At 36.3% G+C, this 27697-nt stretch overlaps 1 protein-coding gene and 1 pseudogene across 1 annotated transcript; one reads left to right on the forward strand and one right to left on the reverse strand.

The window, feature by feature from the left end:
• Positions 1-15127: 15127 nt before the first annotated feature.
• On the reverse strand, positions 15128-17697 carry LOC145044973 (cation/calcium exchanger 3 pseudogene; annotated as a pseudogene).
• A 5169-nt stretch (positions 17698-22866) lies between these two features.
• LOC145046276 (uncharacterized) lies at positions 22867-23525 on the forward strand. Its single transcript, XM_078994573.1, has 2 exons — positions 22867-23136; positions 23247-23525. The coding sequence occupies exons 1-2, from the start codon at positions 22867-22869 to the stop codon at positions 23523-23525; spliced, it is 549 nt and encodes a 182-aa protein (XP_078850699.1).
• The last annotated feature ends 4172 nt before the right edge of the window (positions 23526-27697 follow it).

The raw sequence follows: 27697 nt of genomic DNA on the forward strand, positions 1-27697 counted from the left end.
AACCCAATTTTCTAGATTTTAAGGAATTGACGGGGAACTTTGTTCTAGTTTTTAACGAAATTCTTGTTTCTGTACCAAGATTCGAAACTCCAAATCATATTCATTTCGTACAAGTGATCTTGATCAAATTATCCGAACCCACGATGTTTGTTACCCAACAGGATCCAGAACAAATTTTTAATGAATATGATTTCAGTGTGAGTTTCATTTGATTACTAAGTTACTTTCAAATTTACTTCAAAGCATACTTGTCACTGACTACACTGGTCAAACAAGTGGTTTCTGTTACAATTTATCACCTTATGTTTTGGATGATATGTAACGAAGTCGTGTACCCATCCATGAAACCTTGAAAAAGAATCCCTTTGAAACTTCTCAATAAGTTCTCGATTGTAATGTACTGGAAACCACACAAGTAGTTGATTATCTCTCTTGATAATTAACGAAGTAACCTTTGTCCGGGGTTTACCTACTTTTGTGTCGAAATAATTTTGACATCACAAATCCAAAAAATTTCTTTATTTGCTTCTTATCTTTCTCTTTGGCACACTGCACTCACGAAATCCTTGAGGTTCTGAGTAGTACCAACTTAGGCTGATGATTTTGATAGTCTGGAAAATGACTTCGCTTTAAATCCTAAAAGTGAAAGAGCATAACCTCCATCCGAAGGTTGCTGACGGTTCATATTACATTGGGGGAAATGAACAGGCTGTGAGAAGTGACGTCTTGTATTCTTTATGATTTTCAAGGAGAAGTGGCAGTCACTTTTTCATGTATGGCTACTTTATTGGAATAGTGGTGTGAGTTTCAAGGTGCCACGTTGGATTTATTAAATTCACATCCCACTTCAAATTCAAATCTCAGGGTTACATATAAAAAGGAATTCAAGGGTTTGTTATCATTTTATGCTTTCAGAAGAAAAGTTCCAAAATTCTCTCTGAAAAATCCAATTGTTCTTTAAACGATTTTACAACCCTAGTCATGGCTGATCAAACTCATGTTGATGCACCCACACAAACCAATGAAGATGTTACTTCACAACCAATAATGAAGATTTAAGGAACGAATTATCAACTAGAAGGGGATGAATCTTTATACCATGAAGGATTAAAGATGTTGGTAATTGCTTTGAAGGGTTGTGTTCTTTCGACAGCTGTGTTCAACTCTTTTGCAGTACCTATGTCCTGGATTTCTCAAGTAGGTACTACTACAACATATTCTAAAGCCCTAGATGTCTTTACCTTCAACATGGTGAATGATAAGAAGGTACGATTAACGAAGAAGTTGTTCTGTCAAATTTTTGATATTCCGAACACCCAATCGTTTACTACTCTTTCAACTGATCAAGTGAACTACATGTTCAACGAGATGGGTCATCAACCCCCACTCACCAAGATCAGTGATTTTAAAAAATCTGGTCTTCCGATGATCTGGAATTTCTTGTTTGGAAATTTTCTTCGATGCTTAACAGGTCGAAGTGTTGGGATAGATAAAGGAAGAATGGAAGTATATACAATGGTTGCAGGCATATATTATGATATTCCAGTGGACTACTCTACGTAACTATGGAAAGAATTTCAAAAGAGCGTAGAAAATACGAATGTCGTGCAAGGAATTTCATGTGCACGATATTGGAGTCTTATCCTCAGGTATTTTTATGATAAATAGGGTATTTTGGTAGATTCTGAGGAGGAAACAACTGATTTTTTGAAGTATAGTTTTCCAAAGGAAGTATCTGATGATCAAGAAATATTTTCACATGTTGCAAGAATCCCAGATGACATGTTGAAAAAAGTTGATCCAACAAATGTTGTACTTATTGCAAACATAACAACAATTGATCCCAAAGTTGAAACTGGGAAGTTGTTAACAAAAGCGGGTACGGGTCCTTCGAAGAAGTCTAGGACTACAAAGAAGCCTGAGATTATCATTCCTGAACAAACTGTTAAAGAAACGAAGACATCCAAGTCTCCAAAGGCAAAGGCTGACGAGGTAGTTTCAAAATCCGTTGTTAAACCTATTGAACCAGTTGTTACAGAGCCAACTTGAATAATCATTCCTTCGAAGACTGGAGTTTTTCGTAAATTAAAGTTGAAGTATGGTGGTTCTCCTACTTCGAATGTGGTTCAAAAGCCTCATCTTACTCACCAAGGAGTACTTATGTGTGAAGTCCCAGCTCCAGTTTCTCCTCACTCAAAGAAACGAAGGGCTGAGGATATGGCCAAAAAGATTTCGAAGAAGAAAAAGAAGACAAAGAAGACGCAGTTAGTCATTCCAACTGAATCATCCAAAGAAGAACAAGTTCCAGAAACACCCAAACCTAAACCTATTATACAGCTTACATCTCCTGAGAAGACTGTTGTCATACCACTCGAAGTTTCTTCTACCAAATCATCTTATGAGGAGGTACGAACTTCGGATATCACTACAAACGTATCTGATGCGGGTGCAAATATCATTATGGTTGAAGGAGATTTAACAAAGGAAACTACTCAACCTCCACAAGGTATTCCAATTATTGTTTCTATCGACCCGTTACAAGTACCTTTGTTTCTTTACCTCCATTAATCATCCCTACTACTTCCACCACTAATTCACCAACATTCCATAACATTATTGATCAACCCTTTACATCCATCTTTTCATCTTAATCCACTGATCCACCAAAACCAAATGATGACTCTGACAATGAAGAAGGAGGATTTGGCGGTACTTTTGAATATTTGGCCTTTGATGAAGAAGAGGAGTATTTTCTTGATCATATGATCATGTCCATGAAACAATTCAAAGTTCTGAATAAGAAGCTCAACTCTATTATTCAGTCACAAGCAGACATGGGAGGAGGAAGTTCGACTTCGACTTTTGAAATGGATGCGTTAATGAAAGATTTTGAGGCAATAATAATGAGTCGAGTGTCTAGTATGACCAGAGACTCATAATCTAGAATCCTGGAGAAGATTGATCATGCTGATCAGACAACGGAGTTAAGGATTAATTCTTTCGATTCGAAGTATGTTGGAGTGGTGAAAGAATTAATGAATATTCAAAAGGAACGACATACGTTGTTTGTTATGGACTTGAAGAAGGTGAGAGAAGATGTGAACCAGAAGCTTCAAGAGCTTCGTGATGATATGGTTCACGAAGTTGTAGTTGTGTAGAATGATTATGCCACTCTACATAAGAAAGTTGATATCATTTGTGATGCGGTCATGAAGTATGTTATGTTGTATGAAAGCTTGAGTCCTCAAATTACTCAACTTTCTAAAACTGAAAATCAAAAATTTGGGGATGTTCTTTCGATGCTTAAAGACTTAAAGGAGTCAGTGCTCAAACCTGCTACATCTTCCCTTATTACTCAAGAGTTTCTTTCCCAAAAGTTTACACAGTTCAAGGCTATAATTCATAAACAACTATCTCCATTGTCAACTATTTCAAATCTTCTTCCAACTGGTGCCCCTCCTGTTCGATCAAGGGTGCAAGGGGGAGAAAGGAGAGTTGGAGAAGGATCTTATGCGAAGGATGGAGGTGATGCTTTGTAGGGAGAAGCTAAGGTTGTGGGTAAAGTTTTTCCTTCAAAGATTCCATCGTCTAAGACTAGAATTTCGAGTGTTGGACCAGTTACTTCAACTGTTGTAACATCCATGCCAATCACAAAGCCGATTACGAAGGGGATTTTTATTGGATCTACTGACCAAGTTGAAGCTACAAAAACAAAGGATGCTACAGATAAATCAACAGACAATGGCAAGACATTTGTTGTTGAAAAATCAAAATAATAAAAGAAAGCAGAAGTCGAAGCAGAGATGGAAAAGTTGAGGGTTGTTCAAAGCATAATGAGACAAAGGGTGACTGATCCTCCACGTTTGAACAAAGGAGATCTTGCCAAACTTTATAACTATGAAATTATAGAGGCGAAGGTGGCTTATAACCACATGTATGCATTTGAGAAGAAATCGAAACAAAGTTACATGGTTTGGAATGTAGACATGAGCCAGCTGGATTTTCCAATCAATGAGATGATGTTCCTCATGCCTCAATTCAAAGTGTCTGAGAAATTCAAGATCAAATACGAATATAACTACATGAATATTCGTTTTCATGCAGTTCTTACTAAGGCTCCTGAAGAAATATGGCCACTGGTAAAAATCAAGAATGTTATAAGCATCAAGATGGATGTATCGTTCGAAGACATGATGCAAAATGTAAGGTTCATAGTTACAAGGGCTAATGGTCAGACTTGTGATTTCACAGTTGCAGATTTTCCTTTAATGAATCTGTATGACCTCTGTCAAATGGATCTTCTCCTTAAAGATAAAAATTCTTCATATCTTCGAGAAACAGAACCTGATGTTTTTCGATTGGGAGTGGCTCACATCAAGATGTTCTTGGAGAACTATTACGAGTGCTTAGCACTTACTGATGTGGAGCTAGAGACAATGAAAGGACTTGAAGTCAAAGTACCCATGGATCCATCCAAGTTTCAGCAAGAATTGAAGAAATATGATGATGGGGAAATATGTTTGAAGCCTTTTGGTTTAGTTTTTGCTGGTAAAGATAAGGCTGGAAAGTCGAAGAGATTTTTGTTCCAAGTCACTGAACTTGAAAGATATACAACATCTCAATATACGAACTTCATAGTTCGTATGAATAATTGCAAGAAGAACAATGAAGGAGAAAAGAAGGAGCTGAAGAAGTTTATTTCCTGGTACACGGAAGTTCGAAGGGTGATGATGTATGCCATCCAGATTCTCACAACCTAAGAATTCAACTTCATTCCAAAGGGGGAGATTGTTAGAGTCGAAGCCATTTTGTAATGAGTCAAGGGCCATACCCTTAGGGTACTTATAATGTATTTACTAAGATGTCTATTTGTACGAAGCTTAAAAGTAATGTCTTAGTATTTTTTGTATACTTTCATGTTCCCTATAAATAGGAACTTTACTTAGAGTTAGAGAAGAAGTCTTGACAGAAACTTGTCTTTGTACTCTCTGTAAAACTGTGAAAGTATAATAAAGCTGAAACAAGATCATATTTACATCTCGTGTTCATTCATATCGTATTCACTCTGACTTGATTCGCTTTTACTTGATTAACGATTCATCAGATTCTCGATCCATCCGGGGGCCACCAAGATGTATTTGGATTTAAAGAGGGATTACTGGTGGCCCTGCATGAAGAGAGATGTGGCATGGGTAGTTGAGAAATGCTTGACCTGTCGTCAGGTCAAGGTAGAGCACCAACATCCACATGGCCCGTTACAGCCTCTAGAGATTCTCCAGTGGAAGTGTGAACAAATTTCCATGGATTTTATCACCAAATTACCGAGGACTACGCGAGGTGTTAACGCGATATGGTTGATTGTAGACTGGGTAACGAAGAGTGTTCACTTCCTGGCTATCAGTGAGAGCTCTTATGTAGAGAAATTGGCTGAGATCTACGTGCGAGAGGTAGTGTCATGGCATGAAGTGCAAGCATCGATAGTGTCAAATCGATACGTACGTTTTACTTCCAGATTCTAGAAGAAATTTCACGAGGAGATGGGTACCCGATTGCACTTCAGTACCGCATATCACCCATAGACAGACGGGCAGAGCAAGTGGATGATTCAGACGCTCGAGGACAAGCTACATGTATGTGTTATGGACTTCGGTAGAAGTTGGTACACTTATTTTCCTTTGGCTGAGTTTTCATACAACAACAACCATCATTCCAGTATTGGTATGCCTCCTTTTGAGCTCTTATATGGGAAGAGGTGTCGGAGTCCCATCTGTTGGGGAAAGGTAGGGCTGAGAGTGATGGGGGGGGCACTGAGATAGTGCTCAAGATAATATAGAATATCCAATAGGTAAGAAAGAGGCTACCGAGGGCCCAGAGACGTCAGAAGATATACACCGAACGGCACCGTGCAGAGCTAGAGTTTCAGGTGGGGGATTTTGACTCCTGGAGGTATCCCCATGGAAAGGGGTGATCCGATTCAGGAAACGGGGCAAGTTGGGCCCTAGATACATTAGTCCTTTTAGAGTGATCGCCCGAGTGGGTAAGGTAGCTTATCAATTGGAGCTTCCTATAGAGTTGAGGCAGATTCATAACACCTTCCACGTGTCCCAGCCGAGGAAGTGTGTAGCCGATGAGATGCTAGTGGTTCCTTTAGAGGAAATTCAGGTTTACGAAAGCTTGAACTACATTGAGAGGCCGATAGTGATCTTAGATAGGAAAGTGAAGGTTTTAAGGAATAAAGAGGTGCCCATGGTTCAGGTTTAGTTGCAACATCGAAAGGGATCCGAGTGGACTTGTAAGCCGGAGTCCAAGATATGGGAGCATTACCCAGAGTTGTTTCTGGGGGATGACTTCAAGGGTGAAGTCTAATTCTAGTAGGGGAGAATATTAACAACCTGACTCCTAGGTATGATTTTTAATTAATTTAAATTCATAATTTCAGAGCAAATCGACGAGTTAGATGCCCGTACTCGTGGAGTAGAGGACTTAATGGGCCACATGTTTTTAGACTCTACTCGATGAGTTAGAGGACCCCAACTCGACTAGTAGGTGTTGAGTGAGGAAATCCTACTTTTCAGGGTTTGTGTCCTATTAAAGGACCTTAATCCTTCCTTTCCGCCTCCCTCATCACCTTTTACTCTATGAGAAACACTAATCAAGTGTATTTTGTTGTGTGTGTGGGAGAGAGAAAAGCTAACCTAGGTGTTCTGGTGCACATTTGGAAGAGGAGTGAAGAGCATCGAGGCTTGGAACGAGAAGAGGCTTTTGGATCAAGTGTTTTTCAGTTTCTAGCTTCAGTTTGGAGGTAAAAAGCTCTAACATTGCTCATTGTTTTGATTAGATCTTGTTCCTAGTAAGTTTACGGCCTTTATCCATTTTTCTTTGAGTTCTAGAGTGTTTTGAGCTTACCATGGAGTTGAGACTTCAGATCTGGACCATATATAGTCCCTTGAGCCCAAAGATACAAGATTTATCAAGCTGGTGGCAAGTTTTTATGCATTAAACAGTATATAGAACTTTTTTTGGCATTTCGAGCTCTAGATGCCATGCATGGATGTAAATCTTGCATCTTTAGATGGTATTTCTGCCCTAGGAGGCTAGATCTAGAGTTTAGGACACTATTTATGCTTAGGATCATCTAAATGAGCATTGGTCTAGAGGGACTCGGCGAGTACATGAGCCAACTCGACGAGTCAGCTAGGGTTTTCCCCGATAGATTGGATGCATTGTAACTCGGCGAGTTGATGAGACAACTCGACGAGTTGAGTTGGATTTTCCCGATATTCCAAAGAAAATGAAGAAACTCGATGAGTTACATGGGTGCACTCGATGAGTTTAGTCAACATGGAGTGTTGACTGGAGCAGTGACTTTTGTTGACTTTTAGGGTTTGGTCAACTGTGGACCTCAGAGACCATGGAGGGGTAGAATGACCTTTTCACCCTTTTGGGATTTAGTGGAGGAGTTAGCTTAGCATCACGGAGTGGTTATTACAAATTGCTTATTAGAGATAATTATATTGTGTAGGCGGAGTCTAGAATGTTCGTGGGTTGCTAGATCTACTTGCTTACATATGAGGTGAGTCTTCTTACTATACTTACCTGAGTGGTAATATTGTATGACTGAAGGGTCTTATTGAGTTATCGACCGAATGGTCATATGTGCTTATACCGAGTTATGTAATATTATGCATTTTGTCTTTGTGATATGTGCTATATTATTATGTGTTTTACTGGGATAGGACCAGAGGGTCCAAACCGAGTTGTGAGACCGTAGGGTCTTCACTGAGATATAGGACTGGAGGGTCCAACCAGAGCTCTGAGACCGTAGGGTCCTCACTGAGACACATGACCGAAGGGTCCACACCAAGCCATGAAACCAGAGGGTCATCACCGAGACACATCAAACCGGAGGGTCCATGCCGAGTTATAGCCATGAAAGGCTTATTATTTGTGTATGTGGTATTTTGGGGAACTCACTAAGCTTTGTGCTTACTGTGTTGTGTGTTATGTGTTTCAGGTACTTCTCAGGATCGTAGGAAGGCGTTCTCTTAATTGTACACACATGTTTGAAACTATGTCGAGGATTTTGGGATACTATCAATTGTTTGTTAAATCGTGTTTTTGACATTTGATACATTGTGATTTTGAGAAAACGTGATAATGATTTTATGTGACTTAGAAGTGAAATTTTTTTGTTTGAAACTTTAGAGTGTTAGAAGTTGGTATCAGACCCTTGGTTTGAGGGATTCAGATGTACCCTCGGGTATGTCTGGACTCAAATTGAGGAATTAAGAAAATTTTATAAAGGAAAATGATTTTTCTAAAATGAGTAAGAATTTTAAAGAGAAAACGAGACTGTGCAGTGTGTACAATCAGCCAGAGCTCGAACGGTGATTTCCAAAAAAAAATTATTTGTTTATATTATGAGATATTAGAGTTGCATGCTAGAGAATAGGCTAGGTACTTCAGAAATTAGGACTTGAGTTGCCTAATTCATGATGCCTTAGCCTAGGGTATGCTATTAATTAATTTTATCTGCTATTTGCTCTCTATGTGTACTGAGTAGGGAGAAACATAGAAGGAATCTTTAGAGAGAGTTTTGAGTAATCTAGGAGAGATACCTAGATGAACATTGAGGAATCTACTGAGAGATTAGTTGAGATCCATAAGGGATAGAGTAGTGTGAATTAGGATCCTCGGAGGAGCACTTGAGATGAATATAGGTTGGTGTGGAAGGTAGTATCCGGCATGTAATACTGAAAAAACCGGACCTGTATGCGACCTAAGTAAGAATCTTAGGATGCTAAGGAGCATGTAGGGGTGAGTAATCAAGTGAGTGTGTGTATTGAGCTAGTCTCTAATGATTTTGTGTTTGTGTTTTAGAGACACTATGGTGATTACCCGCAACAACCCAGGGGCAGTGGTACCATTAACGAGGAGATCCACAGGATCATTTATGAGGAGGTGGCCGCAGCTATCCAATAGGCCATACCAGAGATATTCGGGTCTATTAAGACCACGTTGATTAAGAAATTCGATGAGGGATAGGCTGTTGTTATGGAGGCTACTGATGCTGCAGCCACCGCGACCATAGTTGCACCCAGGCTATAGGGAGGTGACTCGTTGGTGTTTCGTGAGTTCAGCAACACGAAGCCACTAGAGTTAGATAGGGCACATGATCCGATCACTGCCATGAGATGGATCTCCAACATTGAGGGGTGTTTCTGTACGTGATCATGTCGAGAGCATTTTAGAGTCTGGTTCGCGCTGAACCAGCTTCGCTTCGGGGCGAAGGACTGGTGGAAGTTTATGATGACTGATTTTACCCCTGCAGATCATGCTGCAGTAACTTGGGAGAGGTTCACCAAGTTGTTCCGAGATAAGTATGTTCCCCAGGCTGAGAGGGGATGTTTGGCACATGAGTTTCTGTCTCTCAAGCAGAAGAAAAATTCAGTGATAGAGATTACGAGGATGTTTCATGAGAGGGTGTTGTTCTGCCCTGAGCACGTGTCGACAGAGCAAGCATGTGTGAGTCGGTATTTGAGCATATTGAGGAGAAACATTCGAGACACATGACCAGAGGGTCCACACTAAGCCGTGAGACCGAAGGGTCCTCACCGAGACGCATGAGACCGGAGGGTCCATGTCGAGTTATAGCCATGAAAGGCTTATTATTGTGTATGTGGTGTTTTGGGGAACTCACTAAGCTTTGTGTTTACTGTGTTGTGTGTTATGTGTTTCAGGTACTACTTAGGATCACGAGAAGGCATCGTCTTGATTGTACACACATATTTGAGCCTATGCTGAGGATTCTGGAATATTATCAGTTGTTTTGTTAAATCGTGTTTTTGACATCTGATACATTGTGATTTTGAGAAAATGTGATACTGATTTATGTGACTTAAAAGTGAAAATTTTGTTTGAAAATTTAGAGCGTTACAACTAAAAGAAATAAACCAAGGGGGTGATTGTTGGGCTATATTTTGTGGTTTATGCTTTGTTTTGTATGTTTTATATGGTTCTCGATTGTGGGCTTAGCTTTTTCGGTGGGCTTGTTATGTTTGAGCTTTAGGTTATTGATTTAGTACAAATATGGTCTATATATAGTTATTCTTGAGAATGCATTTTTTGGTGAGTTGGAGTCTATTCACGGTTTTAAAGAGTAATTGAATGTACCTGACAGTTGATCAATAGAATTTTGTGCTTTATTTGAAACGTGTTCATTGATTAATCTAATTGTTTGTTTTACATAGTTGCTTTATTAAGATTTCACATTAACTCAAACAATTGCGTTGATATCTTGAGAAGATTCAATTTTAGGGACTTACAGAAACTATTTAATGTTATAACCATAAACAATTTCACCTTCTATTGCTACAAATATCAAAGGTTGTTTATCGATTGATTCTGTCATCACTAGGACTCGCGACTGTAAGGGGAAACACCATGAACGTCATTGGGTAGCAACTGTTGCAACTTATGAAGCGATGGAAAAGACGGGATGATGTGTGGGAGGATGGTTGTCAAGTAACCAAAACATTAAAAAAAAAAAAAAAAAAAAAAAAAAAAAAAAAGAACTAAACCTAACAATAACCGGTATAAATCTTATATCAACTAGAAAACATAAATCAAAATTAATTATAAACCTAGGTAGATAGTTTTAGACATATTCTATGACTTTTCAGCCTTGGTAACGAATTCGTTCAAAGGAAAACACAATGAATATAAATATAGTTGTGAGAGAAAGTTACTTTGAATAGGTTGGAGTTGGTAAATCAATGATTTTCTAGGTGACGAAAGTGATATGAAGGCACAATCCGTGAGAACTCTCTTATATGTGCTTGGAACCAGTAGATTGTAGTAACTTATCAACGACCCACACATACATATCAAAAATCCAAGTTGGCAAGCCGATTCGACTAACTTTTCAAATTTAAAACACTTGATGAATTAAAGTCTTAAATTTAAGACTAAGAGGTACCTCTTAGTATTAAATTTAAGACTTAAATTCATCAAGTGTTTCTAACTTTTATATATATATATATATATATATATATATATATATATATATATATATATATATATATATATATATATATATATATATATATATATATATATAAAATACATGATATTGGCTACAAATAAATATAATGGACTAAGTCATGCAAAGGGCCTAATAAATAAACAAATAGATGCTATAATAAAATACATGGCTAACATTGATATCTCAACTTTAGAGGAATATAATTCATTAAATATAACACCAAAATTATAAAACTATAGTCTAAAATAATTTAAAATTCTAAATTACATGTTGGAAAGAACCGCATGTCAATTAAACTTAAAACGAATGAGATATGTATGCTTAAAGATTTTCACAAACACAAAAGCCTAAAAAATAATTGAAAAGCTGAAAATTATCTACTTTGATATCCCAACTTTGAAGGATTGTAATAATTGAATATAACATCAAAAACGAAAAAATTATAGTTTAAAATTATACACAAACTCTAAATTAAAATATCGGAAAAAACTGCATGTTAATCCGACTTAAAATGAATGAGACATGCTTGTTTACTGTTTCTACGTAATAAATCATACAAAAAAAATGAAAATGTACTTTAACTTTAAATTAAATAATGCCTCTTACGTCAAATTCCATAAACATCTCTCCACAAACACAATTAGTCAAATGGATAATTAGAAAAATATTTGAAAAGATTTTTTTAATAATATGGTCCAAAAATGATTTTTATCTGGAACCGGATGGACCCAACCGGTTATAAACCAAACCGATTGTGATCATTTTTTAGAACCAAAAACTGACTCGAGGATCCAAAAATGTATAGGTCTGGTTCTGAGTTCAAATATCCATCCTATCTTTATGGCCTACTGATGTATTCAACGTTTACATCATCATTTGCATGCCCAATTGTTCTCTCTCAGGTGTGAAAACTGATGTTTAGGAAAACTACACTAAAAACATGTAAACATATTTTACTAATTAAACAGAATAAAAGGTTAAGTTAACCAATAAATATATTATTGCCAATCATGTGACATAATCGACTTAAGGAGGTGGTGGAGAAAAAAAAAATCTTGATTAACCGAATAAAATGAACGTATTAATTTGTTGGAGTATATATTTTTTCCATTTTTTTGTTATTAAAGATATATTCAAATATTTGATTTGCTTTCAGTAATATTTTTCATAATATTTTTAGGGGAGCTGATTTTACCAATGAGACCTTTTATCGATCCACTGAAAATTTAAAATATAGACAATAATGCCCATCATTTTAATTTAGAGAGAAATCCGATTTTTTTTTCCAAATGGACACGTCCCCTCCTCCATTTTTCATTCTTCCTTCTTCCTTTATCAGACATTGCCATTAAATAGATTATCACAATCATAAAAAATCAATGGGAGAATCACTACATTGTCGATCTCATTTTCAGGGAATATGCTTATGTTTCTGATCTGTCCATCAAACACGATTTGCAAAGCAGTTGTAGGTGTTTGATTTTTAGAGACCGTAAAAGCAAAGTTTCGGGGTCGGTAGCTGGGGTCGAATTGCAGATCGACACACCATTTTATTTTTCCAGTGATGGTTGACATTCTGATCCGGATATTATCCCCTTCTGAGGATCGTGGGTTTGTGGCTCATCTCAACTAAGTTTTAGTGGGTGTTTGGGAAAACTTTTTAAGGCTAAAAGTCCTTTTTCAAAAAGGACTTTTTGTTTAGTGATTTTTTCCAAAAGAAATTTTTTAAAAAGTGTTTGTATTTACTTTTGACATAAAAGTTAACTTTTCATGTTAAAAGTCTTAAAAGTCACAAAAAGATAGGATTTGTGACTTTTGAAACACTCTGTTTTTCTTCAATACAAAAAGTGATTTTTAAAAGATTTTTTTCAATAGCCAAACATGTTTTTGGATGTTTTTCAACTTTTTAGAAAAGTTAAAAACCAAAAATGTTTTTAAAAACAATGCCAAACACCCTCTAATATTCCTTTGTTATCATTATAGTGGGAATTTTTTTTGAGCTTTCAAAACATAGAAGAATAATTACCCTCAACCATCATCTGTCACATAAAAGAGAAGAACCAAACATCTGGAAACTCCAAACGACACAGGGCAGCTTCTTCATCCTGATTCCCAACACATCTTCAAGAGCTGGAATGCAATTCATCTTCGAAATCAAAAGAACCACTGCTAATTTTGTTCTTAATCTGATGATAATACATATAAGGATTTTCATTTCTAAAAGCCATAACATCAACGGAAGAAAATAGTTGTCAGAGTTGATCTTGGTGGCGATGCTTTTACATTAACTGTGGAGCTTAGTATAGATCATTTATTGAGCATGACGATCGTTATAGTGAGTTGTATTTTCACCAGAGATAGTCGTTTGCAGATTCCTTCAGCAAAGTTTCAATGAGTTGCAGATTCTCCGGAGAGTACCATCGCTAATTGTCGGTGTGAGTGTGTGTGTGTGAGAGAGAGAGAGAGAGAGAGAGAGAGAGAGAGAGAGAGAGAATGGTTATCGGAGATGGTGACCGGGAAAAAGTGGGGAATATAGTAGACGGATGTAAGGTTTCAACTTTTGAGAGACAGGGGCGGGGGTTTAGTGGTGGTGGGAGGAGGGAGGAGATTATTTTGAGGATATTGGCGTCGGAGATGAGGTGGAAAAGTAGTTTTTTTTATTTAAAAAAAAAAAAAAAAAAAAAAAAAAAAAAAAAAAAGGCGGAAGAATTCGATTTATCTTTGTCTTAAACATACTCTAAATGAGATGAGGCTATTATTGTCCATATATTAGTGTGGAAAAATCGCTTCCCAAAAGGCTACTAGCTAAAGGAGGTAACTCACCCCATTAAGTTTTAAACAAATATCATATGTGAAGATGGAAACAAATATCCTATGTAAAGATGTAAATAGTTTCCAATTAAAGTAAACTGATTTTCCTTCCAACCATCATTATTACAATAACGTAAAAGAATATAATATTATAAGTACTGTACAAAAAATGAAGCAAAAAGTTGTCATGATCCATATTTCTTGTTTCAGCAGTTTAATAATAGTTTATCCTAATCGCTGATCCCTTTCCATTAAAGTATATAAAACTTACTAAAATTAGATTAAATAGGGTTAAGAGGTGTTGCCAATATCCAATTCTTCCAACATTCACAAAAGTTATTTTTTTTTTTCAAAATTTACCGTCGGTGGAAAGATACCGCCGGTAAATATACCATTACCATGTAACTATACCGCCTGTGATTCATTTATGATACCGTATAGCCTTATTTTGTTAGCAACTTTTTAATAATTTAATGTGAAAAGATGGTTGGGTCGTATAGTCTTATTTTGTTACCAACTTTTTAATAATTTAATGTGAAAAGATGGTTGGGTAGGTTTGGTTCACGACTATTTAATTATTTATTTAATACACAATAATAGGAAGGAAATAAAATCGGATTATACACGTGTTCATCAATGCTTAGTTTCACATATTTCCATTCAATCCCTTACAATTTTCCCTCACTTTCATTTCATCCTCTTTCATTTTTTGTTTTATTTTGAGTAAATTACACGAAAGGTCCCTATGGTTTGGGGTAATTTGCACGTTTGGTCCCTAACTTATTTTTTTTAACTCGGAAGGTTCCTACTGTTTGTTTTTGCTACGCACTTGATCTCTACTATTTGTTTTTGTTACGTGTTTGGTCCCTGTCTTACCTAAAAATACTATTATTAAAATAGGGAAAAATTGTGAGGTAGGTAAGATAAGGTGAGAGAGCAGGATTGATGGTGTGTTTATTTAAATAAATTAAAAAATAATAGGAAAAATAGTATTTGTAGGTAAGACAGGGACCAAACGCATAATAAAAACAAACAGTAGGGACCTTTCGAGTTAAAAAAATAAGTTAGGGACCAAGCGCGCAAACTATGCTAAACCATAGGGACCATTCGTGTAATTTACTCTTTTATTTTACATGTGTTATCGGCAATCATGGGGTCGTAGTCATCAACTTACCGTCTACCTCATTTGATAAATAAGAAACCTAAGAAAATAATACGTACAACCAAACAAAAAAACAAAAAAGCTCGTAATTATTATTACCAACTACATAATTACCAAACATATATATATGTTATTATTACCGTGTAAATTGTTTTCTAAGCATTCAAACCAAGATGTACAACAACTAGGGTATATGACTATATGTCACCCATGTGCATTCGCGTTAACCATAACATTATGGCTAGAACAAAAAAAAAAAAGTTATGTATACATGCTATCTTATACCTAATGTCCGATGTTGACCGGCATCTAATACCTATACATGTACCTGATAACGGGTATCCGATACCAGATAAAATTTCACCTTGATACCACTCTGGTACAAAGAGAACATACAACGACTAACACAATACAACACTAATCAGTTTGATCAGTTTAGCGAGCCAACCACGACCGCTGTTCCTATTCTCAAACACAGAAACACCAAATAAATACCGATAAGCCCCATTCCTAACAACTTACTAGGCTGCATTTGGTTTCTTGGCAACACCACCAATGACCAAACTAGCCCTATTATAATGAACCCCAAATTACACAACAAGCCACTATCACGAGCTATGACATAAGAATCCGGTCTCTTAGACCATGATCCAATCAACATCGAAACCCCTAAACCAATAAGTGTGTTAAACATCGGACCCGCATAGCATCCTGATATTGCAATTTGAACTCCATCTGCCCCATTCATGGCAAGGGCAACATTTGACATCAAATCACCCATCGAGTTACCCCATGCTAACACGGTCAATGCAAGAATCGCCGAGTTGACTCGGAAGATAAGACCGAGTGAAACCAAAAGAGCAACGAGTTCATTAGCAACCATGTAGAACCAAATGATGCTCATAAAGAACCCTCCTAACACCCATGGAAGCAACATCTTTTGTGGTGGGTGGTCTATTTTAGTCGACACAAAAGCACCAAACCCAAGAAAACATCCAACGACTGCACTACCGATATAGATCAAATCTTCACCTAATTGACCACCATTGTAGACCCTATTCCATAGAAACGCTAGAAGCAAAGGTGCAAAAGTGACGCTAGCAACAGCATAGAACTTCGACCATCTTTCTTCGTCTATGATTGGAATGGTCAACCTTCTTGGTAACATCAATGGAAACTCTAGACACGTCAGCAACTTTGAACACGAAAACCAAGAACCAGAATCCTCACTGTGTGTCTCCTCATCTGTCCATCCCCATGGAGTCTTCGGGTTATCTTCTAAACCATGGTTAAAAACCTCCGAATACATCGCGACATGTGCTCCCCACATCCAATGAGGAACCTTAGAAGATTTAACAAGATGTGGGACCTCATCCGTTTCCGAAACCAGTAATCTATCTTCCGAAGTGTTCGCAAGAGGTAACAATGGTGCATACGCCTCTTTCTTTCTCAAGAACTCATTTGCAGCAACATAGGTGGCATAAACGACATAGATGGACACAAACGCAATAGCTCCGCCGACGTTAACTTCTCCGACAAACAAGATAACAGCAAGAGCCAAAACAGCGAGCATAAACGTATACACATCTCTCTTGAAGCACTTCTTATCGATGGTGACACCCAGATCAGCCACACATAGCGAAATCGTCCCGACGACGACACAAGTTATGAAAACAGCACCACCGGAGATACTATTAAGTCCGACATCGGCGTTATCGGTGCCTACAAAAGCAGCGATGCTAGCGAATACATCAGGAGCGCCGTTTCCTAACGGAAGCAAGGTCACCCCTGCTACAGTTGGTGGTAATCTTAACACGTTCGATAACTTTTCAAGACAACAACAAAAGTAATCAGCGGATGTGTTTCCCAATAGATAAAACAGAGTCGCTAACCAGATTACAAGAGCGATATAAGCCAAAGGAGCAAACTTCTGACAATCGCAGTAGAAAAAATCCAAGTAATAAAAAAAGCCGCCGGCTTTACATTGTGGGTTGGCTTTTAAATACTCACATTCGTTTTCGAAACCTTTGTGTTGATTTAATCCAGAACAATCAGTTGGGTCTGTGATCTTCAACCCAGTGTAATTTGAACCCAACGATACCCGATCGACTTTCTCGTAGCTCCAATTGTTGAAACAGAGAACGATGAACACAAGGATACAAAGAGCGTGAAAAGAGCCGCGGAAATAAATGGGTTTCCGATGGAAAATCTTTGTCAAGTGTCCCATCTACAGATTTGATTGTAGATAAAAAAGGAAACGAAGAAATTAGGGTTATGGATTGATTAATGGGTCATGATCGAGAAACAAAGTCAAAAGAGGTTTGGTTTTCAGAGGCTTAAACAACGGATCATGAAAGTGAAGAAAAGAAAGAGAGAGTATAAATATGAGGTTAAAATAAAGAAAGAAGGAAAGAAAGGGTATGTAATTTAGGGTTGGAGGTGAAATTGTGGAGAAGATGATATAGAAACAAAAGCAAAAAGGCGGGGGATTTGGTGAGGTTAAAGAACCAATCAACCAACCAACGGTGGTCGGAATTCGGATACGTCAGTCGTGTTGAACAGTGGTGATTCGGAGGTTTTTTGTTTTCTTGACTTTTGAAGGCGACGCGTAATGTAAAGAGGGGATAAAATGATAAAGGGAGTTTTGTTTTGGATGCATTATTTGGGGAGGTGGTTGAGGTAACCGTGTGACCGTGTGAGGATTAATACCTTGCCAACCGCCATGATGTCGTTATCTAAACATTACGTGAAACCATTTCTTTAAATCAAAGTATATTTAAATCACAAGGAGTAATCATTATTCATTTTAGTGAACGTTAAAGCATATAAAAAGTTTATGTCAAAAAGTTTGAAATCAAATTCTTTAATCTAACTTGATCAACCTAACAAATATAGGGACGAAGACAAAATAAAGAATGTAGTATAGACAATGTATTAGGATAACTTATATTAATAAAATAATAAAAAGGAACCCATATAGTACAAAATAAATATATTCTTGTAATATTTTTTAAAAATATTGCATTTTATGTAAAGTCAACTAGTCAACACATATTGTTAATTTTTGAATGGTGCATTTTCATTAAAACCGAGTATGTTGGTGTAATTTTAGAGCGGAAATAGCTGTTGAAGGATTAGCGATTACTATGGGTGAGCAAACTCTTTTCTTATTCGAGAAAGCTTCAAGTATTTGGGTCTTGTGATCAATGAGAGAGGAGATGTGGAGGTACATGTCACACATCACATAATGATGGGTTTGTTAAAATGAATGGCGGTCTTAGGAGTCTTGTGTAAAGGAAAGGCCCCGCTTAAATTAATTATGAGATTTTAAAAGGTAAATATTAGGTGTGTCATGTTGTATGGATTAAAATGTTAATCAAACAAGAAGGAGAACATGGAGATGGAAATAGCATAAATGAGGATGTTGAGGTAGACATATGGTATAACCTTGCTAGACTAGATAACAAATGAGGCTATAAGAAATTTGTTACAAGTGTCACAAACCATTAACAAATTGAGATGAGGGCGATTAAGGTGGTATGAACATGTTAAAAGGAGACTACCATCAGTATCAATAAGGAGGGTAGAATCAATAATGATTGATGGAAAGATGAGAGGGTATCCTAAAAGGAAGTAGGAATATAGTGTAAGCTTAGACATGGGTGTACATTTCTATATGTTTTGGTCTGGTGATGCAAGATCAGATTGCCTAAGAACTACACTTTGAAGACATTAGCATAATATACAAAAATTACTTGTTATAAGGGTATATTACATCTTAAACTAACCGAAGACAATATATATATATATATATATATATATATATATATATATATATATATATATATATATATATATATATATATATATAGAGGTAATTTGGTTTAGACAAATTACATCTTAAAATCATAGATAATTAAACACATAGATTTGCCTCTTCTTGTTCACTAACACCTAAAATTACTAACTCTTATTCTAGATAACTAATCCTTTAATTTTAACATAACTATTAATCCATTGATCAAGTGAACAAAAAATCATAAAAATCAGTAGTTCGTATTAAGCAATATTTGATCTTTATTAATCCTAATGGTCATAGGAATTAAATCATGCTTATATTGGTCATTTACTCATGCATACAAATTAAAGTTCATCACTTTATTCCTAACCCAAGGTTTTTGTCAAAACTCTAGTGGACAGCTTTGATTCAAATTGACATAGTCAAATAGTCATCTAAACTCTATTAATTCAGCAATAAGGAATAAAATAACAATATGTGACACATATGGATCTTGCAATCAAACTTTACAAAATAAATTAAACACAAACAAATAATCCGAATAGCAATTAATCCACAAATTCAAGGATTCATATAATCATAAATACAAAGCCAAGGGTTTTAACACCCAAATCAGAAAGTAAATGCATAAAAATCACATTGGAATGTTAATCTTGGTCAGAACAACAAACCAAATGATTTATGGCCTGAATCTGCTCTCCAATCCTTCAGATCTTCTCTCATGTCAGCTTAACGGCCTTACAACCACTTTCTAGACACTCAAAATGTCTTCTTGGGGATTTATAATAGTAGGAATCGATCTAGGGTTCTTGGTATATCATTAGGGCTAATTTTCGACTCTATTTATAGGTTTCAACATCAACACGGTGTGTTAAATGGCCACTACGACGTGTTCTTCATAAAAACCCCATATTCTTCAAGTCAGCATCAAGAATGACAAAGATTCCATTCACCATGGCATCATTGTGATAACCACGGCGTGGTTGTTGGGAATCAAAATTTTCTCAAAACACAAAAGTCGTCCGAAATTCTTTTTAATTTTTCAGAACATTTTGATTCTCATCAATCGGAGTTACGAGTCATGAGATATGGCCAAAACACTGACAAGGGGTCAAGCTGTCCAACAACATCCTCTTTGTCTTCTTTTTGCTTTATCTCCCATTTTCCTACTTCCAACTCCTCGTATGCTTCCTTTTGTCTCGAGCATATATTCACTGCTACAAAACATATTTCAAACATAATCAGTACCTTTTGTTCTAGAATTAAGACATAATGTAGCATAAAATATAATAATAATGTTTGAATATATAACTAAATAAGCACACATCAAAATACCCCACACTTGACTTTTGATTGCCTTCAAGCAAAATTGAATTTTAGCATACCAATATCGCACAAAACAATCCAAACTTAACTCATCCATTATGCCAAGAACGCAATGCATGTTTTTGTGTCTAAATTTTTCTAAGAACCTCCCTAATCCTAAATACTCACAATCTTTATAAACACTTGCCCATTTCTTTTGAACAATACTCATTTTATACACCCCTCCGAATCCATCCCTAGAAAACTTTCCTAACCTCAAGGTATTTTTGGTTAAACCCTCAAGCATACATATGGAAAAATAACCTAGAAAATAAAAATTATAATAAATAACTTGGAAAATTTTGCCTTATTCTTGAGTCATTGATAATTTGGAGATTTTCTTTATGATATTTCTTGATCTTCATAACTTTGTAGACTCTTATTCTCTCAAACTCTTACAACTTTTTTTTTTCTTGTCAACTTTTTTTGACAGCATACTTTTTTCACTCAAGACTAAAAAAATCCTAAAACAAATATGCTTAAGCAAGGGGATTTAACCTCAACATTTATTAGTTAGAGATATTAGTCTAATGTGCAATGATTGCATAGCTCTCCTGGATACATTTTTGGTACATGATGCTAAACATATTACGCCCTCAAACTAACCAATGACGTGTTTTTGTTCCATGATTTCACTAGGATATGGAAGCCACAAATGCACTATAACATATGTTGCCTCAAATAAAAATTTAGGTTTGCATTGAATCATCCCACACAATACTAGTATTGAACTCTAATAATGAAACTTGCTTTTAAATTTAACTTAATTTCCTGAATTAACAAGTAATTTTCCATGATAATGCAAAAAAATGCAATATTTTAAATTCTAATGTAACCAACCCCCTACCCCACACTTAATTCATCCAATGCCCCCATTGTATGTTATACAAAATAAAAATATCAACAATTAAAAAGGGAGAAAAAAGAATAGACTCACTCGGATAAAAGTGACGATGTTGATTTTCTTCTATTTTCTCTCTTCAGCTGAGTATGGTGTGGGAACAGTTAATCCATGCCTTGGTTGATCATTTGTTTCGTGTGGTGTACATCTTGAAACAAAATTGGAAACGGTACTTTTGGAATCTTTTCTTGTGAATGTAAATGTGTCGAGTCGAAATAAATGAAAGAACCATTCATTGAAAAATGTGTTGAACCTCAAACACATCGTGAGAAAAGCAACGCAACGACGTGTGTAGAGCTTGAAGTCGTAATGGTGGCGAAATTTAAAATTTCTATGATGTGTTCAAGTGGTGCCACATCGTGGTTATGGTCAGATGCTTTTGCAATAAAATCAATTACCACAACGTGGTGATGATGGCCACTTCGTGGTGTCTTCTCAGAGAACCTTATAAGATCCAAAGTAAAGCATCAACCCTTCATAATGGTAAGGACCATTCTCGGTCATTTCGTTCTATAAATTTCTTTCAAACTTATTTTATTCATTAACTGGGAACCCCACACTTATCCAAAAACATGGTCTTCAACTGTATTCTTCAAAAAATATCACGACTTCTTCTCATGATAAATTAACATTAGAACCCACTTTTTGAAATTTTTAAAAGCATCTGAAGGGCAAAAAATTATGCAAAGATCTAAAACATCAAGAGCATCAACATGGAAAACAAAAATTAAACAACCTAAAAATAAAAATAAAAACTCACCAAAAACAACTAAAAAAATATCAAACCAAAATAACTAAAAAGAATATCACAATTACTCGTCTTCATCGAAATCAAGCTACAATTATTGATTAAATCCATTGCATGCAAGAGGTGGTTTGTGAAAACAAAAACTTTCGGGACCTATCAAACTATTTCCATTGTTTTCTTTGCACCATTAACTACTAAACAGAACAAGAGTTGACCCAACTAGTCAATAGTATTAAGATTTCGGTCTTCCACTTAACCATCTCGATATTCCTTGTTATACTACGCCTTGTGGATAAACTTGGACAAATCACCAAAGTAGTAGACTAAAGAAGTCAAGAATTCCCTAATCGCTTGCAATCTAGAAACCCATGCTAAAAGTAAAACCAAACAATGTGTATGATCACGAATTCATGCACAAAATAACAAAAACCTTCCCAACAAGCGACTTGATATCAAGGAAAATAAAAATAAAATAAAACTAAAAATTAAAAACAAATAACAAATAATCAAACAAATTAAATTAATTGAAAATAATTCTCCAGCAATGACGCCAAAAACTTGATGTGATATATATATATATATATATATATATATATATATATATATATATATATATATATATATATATATATATTGCTCAAGCTATAAATTTATAAAGCTGATTTTATCGCAACCGGATTAACACACACACACTAGGCAGTAAACCTAATTGTGTAATAGTATAGTTGTTGTAAAAATGTTTGAATGAAAAGTCAAATCAGAATCATGATTGATCCCTAAAAATTTGTCAAAGGGAATCTTTATTTTTAATGTGAATATTTGTATAGCTAGCCTGCCTAGATTAGGAGTTCTTTCCATGTTTATTCTAGTCTATAAATTGTAGCCCTGAATGTAATATAGGTGCAGTTTTCAGTTTAATTTTCTAATTCTTTTTGTTTCATGGTATCAAAGCCAGGTAACCTCTGTCGGCTAAAGTTTTTTATGCCAAATAACTATTTGTGATCATCTTTTTCTTGATTTTTCTTTTCCCACCATAATGACGGGCTCTATCGAATCATCTACTACCCATCCGTCTTCAAACCCAAATTTATCTCTTTTTCCACCATCTGATATCAATCCCTCTCTTCAAATTACCCAACATAAACTTAATGGATTGAATTTCCATGAATGGTTTCAATCGGTTCTTCTTGTCATGAGAGGGAAAGGGAAGACCGGGTACCTTATAGGTGAAACTAAAGCCCCAGACCAAAAGGATGCTCACTACAAAGTATGGGAGGCAGAAAACTCCATTGTTTTGGCGTGGTTGGTTAATTCTATGAACTCAAATATCGGAAGAACATATCTCTATTATAACACAACTCATGAAATCTGGAAAGTTGTCCAAGAATTAATTGCGATCTTGAAAACACCTCACAGTGTTTTGAGATTCGTTCAGCTCTTCGGAATACCAACCAAGGAGGACGATCGGTTACTGAATACCACAATGTTCAAACAAAATTGTGGCAGGAGATGGATGTGTTTTACAACATAAACTGGTCATGTCCTCACGATGGTGCTCTTCATGCAAAAATGCTTGAAAAAGATAGAATCTTTGATTTCCTTCAAGGTCCCAACAAAGAACTAGACGAGGTTAGGGGCAGAATCCTTGGCACCAAACCATTTCCCTCTCTTCAAGAAGTATTTGCAGAAGTTTGATAAGAAGAAAGTCTCAAGAAGGTGATGCTATATACCCCAACAAGTACCGATATTAAACGTTTTACCCTTGTTGCCTACATATCAGAAGGACAAAAGAATTCTAAGTCTTCAAACACCAATGTTTGGTGTGAACACTGCAAGAAGTCGTATCATACAAAGGACCAATGTTGAAGCCTTCACGGAAAGTCTGCAAACTGGACTCCTCAAAGGGTACAATCCAAAACTGCATATGGGCATCTTGCAAAGACTTCACAAGAAAATAGTTCTTCTCCCAACCCTTTTACAATAGATCAAATGGAAGTACTCAGGTTACTCTTACAATCCATGAGTTCATCCTCCACTCCATTAGGTAATAGGGCACAATAAGGTAAACAAATACCTTGTTTTCTATTAAAAAATGGATCATTTGAAGCATGGATTGTTGATATTGGTGCTTCTGATCATATGAATGGGAGTAAGAATTTACTAAAAGACTTTAAACCAAGCACCAATTACATTACTGTAACAGTTGCTGATGGAAAATTCTCTCGTGTTACCGGAATAGGGAATGCTATCTATGATGATTTAAAACTAAATTCAATTTTATATATGCTAAACCTCCAGTTTAATATAATGTCAGTCATTAAACTTCTTAGAGATCAGAACTGTATAGTAACTTGTTTCCCTACACATTGTGAATTTTAGTAGTAGTCTTTGGGGAAGATGATTGGCATTGCTAAAGAATACAACGGTCTCTACTACTTCACAGGCTCTTCATCCATGTCACATTCCCCTAAACACCTTTCTCTTTTTGTTACTTCTGAATCTAATGTTTTTTTTATTACATCAATGTTTAAGACATCCTATTTTTGATTACTTGCGTCGTTTGAATCCAAAATTATTCATCGATAAAGATTGTTTTGGGTTTCAATGTGAAAGTTGTGTTCTTGCTAAACAAGCTAGAAATACATACCCAAGCCATGCATATCAACCATCCCAACCATTCAGTATCGTTCATAGTTATATATGGGGACCATCCAGTACTCTTAACATAAATGGATCCCGATGGTTCATCACATTCATCGAATGACCATACACGTGCTTGTTGGTTGTATCTGTTAAAAAACAAATCTGATTGTGGTGAAATTTTTAAAAAATTCCACAAGCATGTGGAAAATGTGTTCCAATCCAGAATCCATGTCCTTCGATTTAACAATGGTGGAGAGTATTTTGCTAATGATCTCAAAGCTTATCTAACTGAACATGGCATTCTCCACCAATCTTCTTGTACCAAAACTCCACAACTAAATGGAGTGGCTAAGAGAAAAAACTGCCATCTTCTTGAAATGTCTAGGGCTATCATGATAAGCCATCATGTCCCTCCCTCTTTCTAGGGTGAAGTTGTGCTTACTGCTGCCTATTTAATTAATAGGCTCCCTTCAAAAGTTCTTGCTTTTTCAACCAAAATACAATGTCTTCAAAAATGTTTCCCTAAACTCAGAATTCTAAACTCTCTTTCGCCACGTGTCTTTGGGTGTAAAGACGATGTTTACAATACAAGTCCATCTCGAGGGAAATTAAATCATAAAGATATCAAATGCATTTTTTTGGGGGATACTCGTCAACTAAAAAATGCTATTAGTGTTATTGTCCATCTTCAAAAAGGATGTTTGTAACTTGTGATGTCACATTTTTTGAAACACAAAGCTTTTATCCCACTACATCTCTTCATGGGGGAAAACCTTCTTGTGTCATTGTCGGAGCCTATTTCTACATCCCCTATACTATCTTCAACACCACCAACCATTGAGGATCCTGGTCAAAGGGAAGAACCACAACAATCCACATTTAAAGTATATTCCAAAATGCCACGACCTGGTACCTGCTCCGGAAGAAGCTAAAACACATGATCCTATGATCTTGATGTCCTTATTGCTATTCGAAAAGGGTTTTGATCTTTTAGATACCCGATTTCAGGGAATCTTTCATACAGTAAGGTGTCATCAAAATACAAGGTCATTCTCTCACAAGTGGTTAAAGAAGTGATTCCTACAAGTATCCATGAGGCCCTACTTGATCCGAAGTGGAAGAAAACTATCATTGAAGAAATTAATGCCCTTAAGGAAAACAAGACATGGGAGGTTGTCAAAACACCTGAAGGAAGAAAGATAATTGGGTGCAAATGTATTTTTTTCAATTAAAGTTGGTGTTAATGGAAACATTGAAAGACACAAAGCAAGGCTAGTTGCGCAGGGGTACTCCTAAACCTATAAGACTGATTATGAAGAGACGTTTGACCCCATGGCAAAATTGAACTCCATTCGAGTTCTTCTCTCTCTCTCTCTTGTATCTAATCTAGATTGGGAACTACACCAATTGGACATAAAGAATGCATTCCTCAATGGAACACTAGAAGAAGACATATACATGAAACTTCCTGCCAGGGTTTGAAGAAAATAAGGGAATGGATCAGGTGTGTAAAATGCAAAAATCCTTGTATGGTTTGAAGTAGTCACTTTCTGTAGTAATATGGAAACCATAATAATAATCAGGTGTTTTCCTAACTCTTGTGGAACGCCTCAGAGGTAAGAACTCATCAATCGGCTCAATAGGAATTTCCTCCTCAAGTTGATTGCTAGTGTTTGAGGTTCCATCATCGCTTGACTCTTGAATTACTTCAAGATTAATTTGCCTCCCACTGTTTCTTTAGATTATGAACTCTCTCTCATGAAATACTCCTCTCCTCTCCATGAAGACAACATTGTCACTCAGTTTGTAGAAGAGATAACCAAAGGATTTATGTGGGTAGCCGATGAAAATACACCGCTCACTTCGAGGTTTGAGCTTGTCGTGAGTCTCGAGCCTCAGGAAATCCTCACAACCCCAAATCTTGATTTGGTCTAAAGTGGGAACTTTCCTACTCCACGTCTCGTGAGGTGTTTTGGAAACCTTTTTGGTAGGGACTAGATTAAGGATATGGGTGACAGTCTCTAAGGCATACCCCCAGAATGAGATTGGCAATGAAGCTCGACTTATCATGGAACAAACCACATCTAAAAAGGTTCGATTGTGCCTCTTAGCCACATCATTCAGTTGTGGTGTCTTAGGAGGTGTTAGTTGTGAATCAATTCCACATTCCTTAAGATATTCAAGGAACTCGATACTAAGATACTCACCACCCTGATCGGATCAAAGTATCTTTATCATCCTGCCCAACTGATTCTCCAGTTCTTGTTTAAACTCTTTGAATTTCTCAAAGGTTTCTGAATTATGCTTGATTAAGTAGACATAACCATATCTACTGTAATCATCAATAAAAGTCACATAGAAGCGGTTAGCATCCCTTGTGGCGGTTTTGAAGGGTCCACACACATATATGTGTATGAGGTCCAATAAAACTTCACCCCTAGCACAAGTACCAATGAAGGGTGACTTAGTCATTTTTCCAAGTAAACAAGATTCACAACAATCATCTGACTTTAAGTCAAATGACTCCAAGACTCCAACCTTTTGGAGTTGGCCTATGCGCTTCTTGTTGACATGTCCAAGACGATAATGCCACGAGGATGCCTTATCTAAACTAGTGGAAGAATCAATATGCAATACATTATTTCCTAAGTTGTCTACAAACGACACAGTTTCATATACACCATCACAAGGTAATGCTAAAAAACACCATTATAAAAAGCATTAATACCACCACATTCATTATCAAATGAAAAAGTAAATCCTTGTTTGTACAAACCATGAAAAGAAATAATATTTCTCGCCATTTTAGACGAGTAACAACATTTATTCAAATCTAATATTAACCCACTACTAAGCAATAAAGAATAAACTCCAATCTTGGTGACATGTGAAGCTTTCCTATTTCCCATGATCAAGTTTATCTTCTCATGCTCCACATCCTCACTTCTTTTTAGGCCTTGCAAATTAGAACAAATGTGAATTCCACACCCTGTATCAAGACCCCAAGAATTAGTATGTGGTGAGTTATTAGATAATATAGTGTAAATATCTGCATGGGTGGGTTTAACTTTCCCATCCTTAACATCCTGCAAGTACTTGGGGAAGCTTTGCTTCTAGTGCCCCTTTTCTTGATAGTAGGAGCATTGTGCATCCTTCGGGTTGGAAGAGGGAGTGGCACTACCACCTTGGGTTCCACTCGAAAAGGAGCCATCAAGAGACTTTCC

This window comes from Lactuca saligna, chromosome 5 (genome assembly GCF_052625555.1).
Source record: "Lactuca saligna cultivar CGN05327 chromosome 5, ASM5262555v1, whole genome shotgun sequence".
Lineage (NCBI taxonomy): Eukaryota > Viridiplantae > Streptophyta > Magnoliopsida > Asterales > Asteraceae > Lactuca > Lactuca saligna.